This window comes from Pituophis catenifer, unplaced genomic scaffold (genome assembly GCF_029215685.1).
Source record: "Pituophis catenifer annectens isolate HBS135680 unplaced genomic scaffold, rPitCat1.0.hap2 SCAF_2, whole genome shotgun sequence".
Lineage (NCBI taxonomy): Eukaryota > Metazoa > Chordata > Lepidosauria > Squamata > Colubridae > Pituophis > Pituophis catenifer.
Genome location: NW_027256882.1, coordinates 253,201,272 through 253,212,672, shown reverse-complemented (window position 1 = coordinate 253,212,672; position 11,401 = coordinate 253,201,272). Strand labels below are relative to the sequence as shown.

The 11,401-nt window shown below is 38.8% G+C and overlaps 1 protein-coding gene across 2 annotated transcripts; it reads left to right on the top strand.

Annotated features, from left to right (window-relative positions):
* Nucleotides 1-885: 885 nt before the first annotated feature.
* Nucleotides 886-10,969, top strand: RFESD (Rieske Fe-S domain containing). Of its 2 annotated transcripts, none has more exons than XM_070938778.1 (4): nucleotides 886-974; nucleotides 9,211-9,355; nucleotides 9,699-9,733; nucleotides 9,938-10,969. In XM_070938778.1, the coding sequence occupies exons 1-4, from the start codon at nucleotides 942-944 to the stop codon at nucleotides 10,166-10,168; spliced, it is 444 nt and encodes a 147-aa protein (XP_070794879.1). In that variant the 5' UTR covers nucleotides 886-941; the 3' UTR covers nucleotides 10,169-10,969. The 2 variants fall into 2 exon arrangements, with proteins under 2 accessions (XP_070794879.1, XP_070794877.1); XM_070938776.1 differs by having other exon boundaries at nucleotides 9,211-9,391.
* Nucleotides 10,970-11,401: the final 432 nt, after the last annotated feature.

Here is an 11,401-nt window from a genome sequence, read left to right as displayed (position 1 = left end):
AAAATCTGATATACTGATACTAAAGCTCTACATGTGTTGCTTAACTTGGGCTCGCTGACAAGAATGCTTAATTGAAAATGAACCTTCTCTGCATTTTCCACTGAATTGGAAAGGAAAGCTGCATTTGTATATTCAGCTCTGCTTCCTAAACAAACATACATTACTTTTTATACTTGTACTATATTGCTTATCGCATTATGCTGCCGTTTCTATTTTAAATTAAATAACATAATTATAGAATTACAAATGTGACAAGTTTATTTATATACTAATCTCAGCTATGATAAAATACGTGGTCCCAAGTATGCCAACTTGATATTGATATTGAGAAAACATAAAATTCAGAATAGGAAGTAAAAGCCAAATGCGGCAATAAACTGTTTCATGTTCTTCAAAAATGCTAGAAGTTCTAAGAGAGGAGAGAGAATATTTTGTTTCAACCGAACACACGGCAACCTTTGGCCAATATAAAGATCGCAGTATTTTTTTCCGTGTTTTTAAAAAAAACTGCGTATCTTTCAACCTTTTCGGGATCGAATGAGGCTGACTGTCCCCCCAAACTTCTCTTGTTCTAACTTTTACAATGGGGCTTCAGGGTCTCTTCTTCGTACCAGGCTTTTCCTAACCATTTCTCCCTCTTATGCCTCTCGATCTGGCCAACCGCAGACCTCTGTCTGGATTTTCCCAAAAACCCACCATTTTGCTTCTGCTTTTGCTTCTTTAATAAACCAGGCTAGGCAGGAAAAAAAGTATTTAAGAGATTTGCAAAGAAGAAAGACTCGTGTAAAGTTTCTCCAAAGCAAAACAGGGCATAAAGAAACACTAATCAGCAGGCGAGGTTTTATCACGTGACGCTTATAGCGCCAGTAACATTCAGATGTGACGCACCAACCCAACTCAGGGACATCATCTTGCAGCGTAGGACTTGCAGCCAGATTTGAATGGCATCCCTTTCGACGGGCGAAATGGAACAGGTTGGTCTTCCTTTAAGTAAAAGTCTTTTCTCTCTCTCTTTCTCTTTCTCTCTCCCCCTCCCCGTAAGAAGAACACGTGAAAGAGAAGAGCGAATAGGAGGAAAGGGCTGAACGCAGCGCCTTGTGGTCTTCTGGAGCGCGAAGGCTGCTGGGCTGGGCGTTGTGCTTTTGCAACCGTGGATAAGCTCAGGCTGGATGCGGCAAGAACGTCCGCATCGATCGCCCCCTTGTGGGTGGCGAAGATCGGGTGATGGGAGTAAGCAGCATGTGGCGAGGCAGACCGAGGTAGGGGGATACAACCCCCTACCTATGTTTGGTCCCATCACAGGAGTTTTAAGTAATAGCTCTGTGTGACATCTCACGGTCAGCCTTCCTTAGACTACTATTCTCCAAATCTTGGGATACTTCTGTATTTTGAGTTGAAATCCAATTACATCTACGCTTCCTGGGGTGCAAAAATCATTCCGACCACTACGCCAAACTTAAGCCGAATAGAAAGCCTTGGTTCCCCTTCGTTTGAATTGTCCAGGTGTTTGCAGCCCGGATTTCATACTCCAGTGCTTGATAGAATCATAATTTAACAGTCTGGAAATAAATAACTATGTATGTGCTACACAACTATTTATATAGTTGTGTAGCACATACATAGTTATTTATTTCCAGACTGGAATATTTAGAGAACAGAGGAATTGAAGTGTTACTACATATTCGAAGAAGTGTTTCTTCTAGCTCCACTTCTAGCTACATCTGCAATTCAACCCAGTTATAAATTAAACCTAAAATAATGAGCTTTGACAGCCAATTTGGTATAGAGGTTAAGGCATCAGGCTAGAAACCAGGAGAATGTGAGTTCTTGTCCTGCCTTAGGTATAAAGGAAGCTGGGTAACCTTGGCCCAGTCACTTTCTCTCAGTCCTAGAAAGCAGGCAATGGCAAATCACTTCTAAAATTGCTTAGAAAACTGCAGGCTCTTGTCCAGGCAGTTGCCAACATTTGACTCAGGCACTTAATAATAATAGTGTGAGTAGCAGAAGTAAAGCATATTTAATATAGATGGGATTCCTGTAAAGAATTGCAGATTGGGAAGTTGAAAGCAATCCCCAAAGAAGGGAGTAGCAAGCTATTTCAAAACTGTCATCTAGAAAACTGCACAGATACTTTACCTAGGTAACTAGGAGTCAAACTTGAAGGAGAGTTTATTTTGAATAAATAGTAGCAAGTGTAAGCTCACGTTGCTGCTTTATTTTGAATGTGGCATATTTATAGAGTACCTTTTAAGGTACTTTTTAAGACAGTATGCCATAAATAAATACAAAAGTAATTATAAAATTAAAAAGTAACAGCCCTGTATAACAAGAGAATTATAATTCACTTATAAGTCAAGATGAATATTTGGATCCAGGTTTAAGAGAGATCAACTGAAGCAGTTCCACTAGGAGCGAATCAATGCTGAAAAGTATCTTGCCAATCTATCACTTTTACAAGCAGGCATATGAGTAGCAGAGAGCCGATTTGATGTAGTAGTTAAAGGTGCTGGATTAGAAGCTGGGAGACTGAGGTCTGCTTAAACACTAAATCCACATGGGTTGGGTGACCTTAGGCCAGTCACTCTCTCTCAGCTCTAAGAAGAAGGCAATGGCAAACCATTTCAAAGATGGTTGCATGGATTAGTCCAGACAATGCCAGGAGTCAAAAGTGAGTTAAAGATGCTTGTTTTCTCTCCCTCTCCCTCCCTCCATCTCTCTCTCTCTCCCTCCCTCCGTCTCTCCCTCTCTCTGTCTCTCTGTCTCTCTCTCTCTGTGTCTCTCTCTCCCTTCTCCCTCTCCCACTCTCCCCCTCTCTCTCACACACACCTCTAACACTTATATAAGAATGAAAACTGCAGTGCCAAATGAGCATTTTCCTACTATCTTTTACTGTAATTCATCCAACATGGAAATTAAAGCTATTTCTGCCTAAAAATGAAGTCAAACACTGAATAATAAAAAAAAAATCAAAAGATGAAGAATACTGCTTAGAGTTTATAAACTACTACACTCTCCAATATTTTGCCCAAATATAAAAAGGTAACTGGAGGGTAATTATGCCAATCTCCATAATTTGAGAAAGCCTCCTGATGCTAACATCCATAATGCAAGCTTCAATAAGAGACTACATCAGAAATCTGCCTTGTTGTGAAGAGTCTGTGACTTCTAGTCCTGTTCTAGGCGTGAAAGTGATTGATTTTGGGCCAGTCACTCACTCTCAGCCCAACTCACCTCACAGGGTTGTGGTTTTGGGAAAAATAGGAGGAGGAAGCGAGTATTATATATGTTTTCTGCCTTGAGTTACCTATAAAGTAACAAAGGCAGGATAAAAATCTAATAAAAAAAATAAATTCTGGGGTTTCAACATTACATTGCAAGTACAAGTAGTCCTTAACTACAAACCGCATTTGAGCCCCAGTTTTTGGTTGCTAAGTGAGACAGTTGTTACACCTTATTTTACAACCATTCTTGCCAGAGTTGTTAAGTGAATCACTGTAGTTGTTAAATTAGTAACACGTTTGTTAAGTGAATCTGGCTTCTCTATTGTCTTTACTTGTCGGAGGGTCACAAAAGATGATCACATGACCCCAGGACACTGCAAATGTCAATTATGAGTCAGTTGCCAGGCTTCTGAATTTTGATCACATGACCACAAGGATGCTCTAATGGTCGTAAGTGTGAAAAATGGTTATAACTCACTTTTTAAAGTGCCGTTGTAACTTTGAACAGGCACTAAATGAAGTGTTGTAAATTGAGGATTACCTGTACTTCCATTATCTAAAGCAAGGAATACTATCAGGATAGATGTACAGGTAGTCCTGAACGTAATTTTGCTCATAAGTCGTCGTGTTCATAAATTGCTGCAGTCATAAGTCAAGACCAGACCTGGTTTTTCAAGCATTTTTATGGCAGTCATTAAGCAACTTATGAGGCGTACAGTGAATCTATTTTCCTAAATGAAAAAAAATCTGAAAATCGGCAAAAAAACATTGCAGATCACAATCACGTAACTGTGAGATGCTGCAACTGGTTGTAAATGTGAGCCAGTTGCCAAGTGCCCAAAATGTAGTCATGTGACCACAGTGGAGGTGGTGCGATGTTTTACAACAGCCAAACATGGTTTAAGGGCCCTAAAGTACCCTTTCTGAGGCATCATGATTTAAACAGTCATTAAATGACCAGTCATAAGTCAAGGACCAGGGGTGAAATGCTCCCAGTTTGGACTGGATCGCCTGATCCGGTAGCGATGGAGGCGGGTGGTTCAGAGAACCAGTAGCAAAAATCCCTGCCCCTCCCCCCATGCCCAGCTGAGCCACACAATCATCAGAGGCTTTTTTTTTTTAAGCATTTTTTCTATAACCTCTTCGGCTGAAAAAATGCTTTTAAAAGTAAAAAAAAAAACCTCTGATGATCGTGACGCTCAGTTGGGATCATCAGAGGCTTTTAAAAGCATTTTTTCTACAACCTTTTTGGCCGAAGAGGTTATAGAAAAAATATTTTTAAAAGGAAAAAAAGCCTCTGCCGATCAGGCAAGTCAGCTGGGATCGTCAGAGGCTTTTAAAAGCATTTTTTTTACAACCTCTTCAGCCGAAGAGGTTGTAGAAAAAATGGTTTTAAAAGTAAAAAAAAAAAAAAAGTTGGCCACGCCCACTTGGTCATATTACCCCCCCCCACCAACGCAAGCTCACAGAACCGGTAGTAACAAATTTTACATTTCACCACTGTCAAGGACTACCTATCTATCAAGAAGATATGTATAAGGATTGATTGATTGATTGATTGATTGATTGATTTTCTGTTTTAAAGCAGGATAGATTTTTTTAAACTATTAAGTAGCAGATTCATTAAAAACGCAGATATAAACATACGAAGGTGTAAGTGAGCAATGTGTCAAGGTTCCGAGTAATGAACCCAAACCATTCAGCACTCTTGAGACTTTCAGCTTTCTCAAAGGTCTGTTTTATTGAGTACGTCATTTCTAAATATTTCCCACGGTTTCAGTATAATTAAAGAAAAGATAATTCTCTCCCTCATGGTCACAGGTCACATTGTCCAATTAGGTGTTCTGGCATCTCCTTGGCAACTCCCCTCAGTCTTTGGCCAGCACCTGTTGAGATGACCTTGGTTCCCACAAGGTGGTCGGTTGTTGTCATCTGGGCTGACATTCCAGACTCCCCCCCCCACACACACACAGTGTGGTAATCTGAGAAACGGAAAGATGGCTGCCTCAGGCCTGAACCGTTTTGAAGTTGACACAATGCCTATTGCCTATTTGATGGAGAGAGTTAATAACGTTCCATACCCACAACCATCATCAAAGGGAGAGTTCATAACTCTCCATAACCATAGCAGCGTGGTGAGAGCTAGTTTGGAACAACACTGGATCATAAAAGAGCCCAAAGGCCCTAGCAGAGAAGCTGCCAGCTATTAAAGATTCCTTTTTTCTCCCCCACTTCCTCCCCTTAGATTTCACATCTTTGTATTCTGAGTCTGCTGCAGCTGTTAATGCTGTGCCAGTAGCTTTACTTTCAGCCAGTTCCTTCATAGTACATCACATACCATTTTGCTTGTTTCTCTTTTTAAGAGGCTGTTTGGCAGTAGGAAGGCTGACTCACAGGAAGAATGAGGATTGGTAAATGCAAGCTAAATATCAAATAGGATTTTTTCTAGACATTGGCAGAGTCTGATTGCTGCTCCCTGTAGTTGCAATCCTCTCAGTTATCTATAATGTGATTTATTGGTCTGTTTACCAACTAATATGGATAATCAGGTTCCAGTCCACTGTGTGTGACTAATTGGTGTGTGGCATTGTATTTTATTTGCTGAAGCTCACATTAAGAAAACGCTATTGCGATTGTTCTCTTATTGTGTAAAAACCCTGTTCGCTTCGCTTGGATTAAGTCTTAGAAACATTGGTTTATTGACTAGTGTTAATTCTTTATAAAATGCCATTTTTATAAAACATAAATAGTACAGGTAGTCCTTGACTTACAACAGTTCATTTAGTGACCGTTTAAAGTTACAACGACACTGAAAGAAGTAATTTATGACCATTTTTCACAGTTATGACCTTTGAAGCATCCCCATGATCATGTGATCCAAATTCAGATGCTTGGCAACTGGTTCATACTTATGACCGTTGCTGTGTCCCAAGGTCAAGTGATCCCCTTTTGTGACCTTCTGACAAGCAAAGTTAATGGGGAAGCTAGATTCACTTAACAACCAGATAACTAACTTATCAACTGCAATGATTCATTTAACAATTGTGGCAAGAAATACTGTAAAATGGGGCAAAACTCACTTAACAAATGTCTCGTTAAGTGAAACAGAAATTTTGAAGTTCCATTGTGGTTGTAAGTTAAGGACTATGTGTATTGTTTATTTAGTATAACAAAATACGTAAACTGCTTACAGTCCTTTGTTTCAGGGTGGATAAAAATCAATGATTTTTTTTAAAAAAAATTAAAAAATTGGATTTTTAAAAATTTAGATCGGATTTGTTTTTATTTTTATCAAATTTATTTTAATAAAATGCTTTTGGAGTAAATATCTAAAGATAGTTTTCTATTTAAGATACATTAATAACTTAGTTTATTCAGCATGAAATGGAGCTTAGTTATTACAAGAGCCTCGGTGGTGCAGCGAACTAAAGTGCTGTTAAGTGCTAGCACTTAGCTGCTAGCTGCCTGCAATTGGTGCAAGTTCAAATCTCACCAGGCTCAAGGTTGACTCAGCCTTCCATCCTTTCGAAGTAGGTAAATTGAGGACCCGGATTGCGGGGGCAATAAGCCAACTTTGTATAGAACAACACCGCTTGTGGGGGGCGAAAGCCCTAATAAGCAGGTATATACAAAAAAGTATGCAGGCTATTGCTATAATGCATTGTAAGCCGCCCTGAGTCTATGGAGAAGGGCGGCATATAAATTGGATTAGTAAATAAATAATAAATAAATAAATGTAGCATGAGGCTGCATATTCTGCAATATTGGGACTGTCGGTGAGTCAACAGCAGGTCAAAGGAGGAGTACAATACAGAGATGACAGTTGCCCTTTAAAAATTATGATTTAAATTGAGTCGATTTAAATCAAGCCTTTTTACTAGTGATTTAAATCATGATTTAAATCGTGATTTAAATCGACTTGATTTAAATCAAATCCACCCTGGTCTGTTCTTTCTAATAGAAATCTTCATTTTCCCAGCTAACTCCTGCTTCTGTTCAGTTTCTTCTTTGCCAGATAAGGCATTGCTTCCCCCCTCTTCTGTTTGCTAATAAAATGTAAGCCCTTTCATGTGTTTGTCCATAGGTATTTCTACTGCATCCAATTTATAACTGTAATTTTAGTTTGGAAAAAAAAATAGCAGTCCTTTTCAACTTTTGAAGTTTTTTCCTGCAGGATGTGTTTTCTGAAGAACAGGGTTTACACACATGCATAACAAAGCAATAATGCAGTTTGGCTTTGTTAAATTGACTCAGGTAACATCATTTGCAAACCATGACCTCTTGTATTACACAACCCTATTAGTAACGATTTAATGTAGATTGACTGAAATAGAGGAGTATTTAAGAGGACTCTCAGGCACCTACAAATTTATCTTTTTCGGTTTGGAATACAGCTTTTAGGATTATCTGCAGGAAAGCAGGACAAGTTCTGGCAAACTCCACTCCATAGTAACGTTGGTGCACAGGGCCCCTTCCTCTACTTACTTGGGTTGTGACATTATTATACAATGGAGCTTGAGCAGAGATGTCATTACACATATTCAGATGCCACAAAAGCAATTCTTTTCTTGCTGGCAAAAAAAAAAAAAAAAGGTCAGATAGTCCAGCAGGTTTATTTTTTGCCGGTAACTGTCAGTTACCATCTAAGAACAGACTTGATCTGGCTAATTGAGTTTCTGTACTAAAAGACAAAGAGAACTAGACACCCACTATGTCTATTTTCCTCTCTTGAACGTGTAATTTAGACAAGTGAGGCTTTATCTTGATATATTTCTTAATAAACCTATTTTTGCTTCAAATGCCATAAATGTTGATCAGCATTTATTGATGGATGGGCTAAGCCCCATTCCTGAATTACACAAAAAAAATGTTTTCAACAATTTATTTTTAATGGGGCCTGTTGTAATTCTTTCAGTATCCTCTTAAGAATGCTTGTGATTAGGCGCATATCTTCTAGCAAGACTTAAAGCATATGGTAAATAATACATTGTTAGAGCATTGAATTACTCTCAGATGGAGAACTTTACGCGGTAGCCTATCAATATCCTGTTGTTTCTGAGTTGATGCCCATTATATTTGGTCTGGTTCCACAGCCATCTGGCTACATTGAGCCTGTCTTTCTCTAGCATTCTTCCTTGCGAGCACTTTGGTTTCTTTCTGCCTTTTGATATGCACCCTAGCAGCACTGTTTCATAGAAACTGGGTTATATGTGCTGGTGAGTGTAGGTTAAAGTTTCTGGCAGAAGATCTTTGGTTAGTGGGGACTGATTCCAGGTGGATTTTGTGCTAACTTTGCCCATTTGGCGCAAAGGGGACATTCAGAATATTCACTTCCTTCAAGAACTCTTCTTTAGATGACTGCATGTTGGCACTGAACTGGTTCAATAAATTAATTACATTCAGGGACTCACCAGATGGATCAGGATGAGATACCTTAAAACAATTTTAAAACCACCACTACTCTTGGATGAATAATGCTTATTTTATTTTCTTTCGGTTCTGTTTCATGATAGATTTATGGACATATAAATCTTATCTGCAGAATTTGTGGCCATCTCTGCTTTTCAGCTAAAGACAGCTGACCAGTGTGGCTGACTGCCAAAGACTTGATTCCTTTGTTTTCTGCAGTTTCACATGAGGAGGAAACTTGGGTCACCCTTGTGATTCCATCTAAAAGGACTGGTGGATCACATGTTTACAGGTCTGCTTTAAAGTGAATTTACTGATGATGGCATCCAACTCAATTTACTTTGCAAGGGAACATCTCAAAAGATAGGAAAGTTCTCCACTGCTTCCCTGTAGCCCAAAACGGTTTCTCAAAATCTGCTACAATATGTCGGGAGACCCTCCAAAAAGATTTTCAGCAAGAACTGGAACACCTTATGAGGAAGAAGAGAGCAGATTTCTTATGGTGCACTGTTGGATTTTCCCCTCAGGTCAATTGTTTTTATTTTCATGTTAATTTTTAATGTAATTCTTCTTCTTGCAGGATATTAATGAAAGCAGTATGGTCAAACCATCTAAAAGGAAGGACGTGTCTAGTCCAATTTATGTTGGTAGAGAAGATGATATTAAAAAGCGCCAGAGAAAAACAGCCATTGTCCACGGCAGACAAGTTGTTATTTTCTACCATGGTGAACACTTTTATGCTCTGGATTGCCGCTGTTACCGTAAGAACTTAAAAATGATGTGTATTGAAGCTTGTAGAGGCTATACTTTAATATAGCTAGTAAGTAACTACATTCAGTGAGAACAAAGCAAGTCCCTTGTTGGGTTAATGCACATATTCTTTAGTCCTGTATCTTTCTTGGATAGCAAGATGCGGTTGGGAAGCTCATAAGCAGGGAATGCATGCTGTATCCCACACCTGTTTATGTTCCCCAGCCATTTGTACTCAGAGTTATAATAGTTCTGAAACTAGAAGTAGGGTACAACCACCATAACTAATAGCTCTAATATATTTTTATCTTTTAATAGATGCAGGAGGTCCCTTAGATCTTGGTGAAATAGAGGTAGGTAAACACAATACCCACTTAATATGATAGCTAATGCAGTAACCAATACTTTCATATAAATGAAAGCATCAAAGGGTGGGGACATTGCAAATACAATTAACTAAATGATCAGAGACAATTTGTAGGTAGACAATATATGTGTCTATTTCTACTGTTTATAAGGTAATGAAAAACATTTTTGTTTTTACCTTGTGTCTCTAGGACATCAATGGACAACCATGCATTATTTGTCCTTTTCATAAGTATAAAATAACTCTGAATACAGGTGAAGGGTTGTATCAAGCAATAAATCCCAAAGAACCATCTGCAGTACCCAAGTGGAAATCAAAAGGAGTAAAACAAAGGACTCACAGAGTCACCGTGGACAACGGAAATGTTTATGTGACTCTTTCAGATTTATTGGAGTATAAAGAGTCTGACTACTATGCTTAAAAATACAAAGCTTAACGCATTGTAAGCTGCCCTGAGTCTCCGGAGAAGGGCGGCATATAAATCAAATTAAAAAAAAAAAAAGCAGAAAAAAGTGCAGAAAAATAACATTTTTAAATAACATTTTGCTTCATAGGAACTTGAATGAAAAAAACTGTTGAATATAGGTAGGCCTCTTACAACTACAATTGAGCTCAACATTTCTGTTGCTAAGTGAGACATTTGTTAAGTGAGTTTTGCCCCATTTTACAACCTTTCTTGTCACAGTTGTTAAGTGAATCACTGCAGTTGTGAGGTTAGTAAAACAACTGTTAAGTGAATCTGGCTTCTCCATTGACTTTGCTTGTTAGAAGGTTGCAAAAAGTGATCTTATGACCCCGGGACGCTGCAACCGTCAAAAATATGAACCAGCTGCCAAACATCCGAATGTAAAACACGTGACTATGGGGATGTTGAAATGCTCATCAGTGTGAAAAACGGTCATAAATCACTTTTTTCAGTGCTGTAACTTCGAATAGTCACTAAATGATCTGTGGCAAGTCAAGGACTACCTGTATACATTCTGGTCTTGTTATCGAAAAGGCATTCTGATTCCTTGTGACACATTTCCTTCGTAACACTCCCTCAGTGATAGAGTTTTTTGTCCAAAATCTGCAGGATCTTGGGAGAATTATTTCCAGAATATTTTCAAAACAAAATAATCCAGTTGGGACTTAACTTTTCAAATGTTCTTCCTGGCAGCCTCCTATGTCCCACACTCAGATCACAACTAAAACCCATAATAGACATGGAAGGAGATGTTATTCCGCCCCCCCCCCCTTGATTCATTAAGGGAGAACAAGGACTGGTGAGTTAGGCTTGGTTGTCCTATTCACTCCAATAAACAGCTCAGCATGTTTTCCTTCTGAGTGGAGTTATGTCATTGTTATCCAATCCTATGGAAACAAGAAACTAGTTTATGCTGCCATTTTTGACCCATCAGCCAGCAAGCTAAATATTAAATGTACTTACAACTTTTGAACCAGGCTGCAAGTGAAGACATCTTAGTTGAGGAGAAGGCACAGTTTAGAGTGGACTAATCAAGTCTTAACCACCATCTGGTCAACCACTGTTTAACTGAGAAATACTCTTTCCAGCCCAAAGCCTTTGGGCTAATTCCTAGGGAGAGGATGTGAGAAAAACGAAGTAAATCTTAATAGATGAAATGTTGCTTCTTTTCATTTAATTCCTGCACTC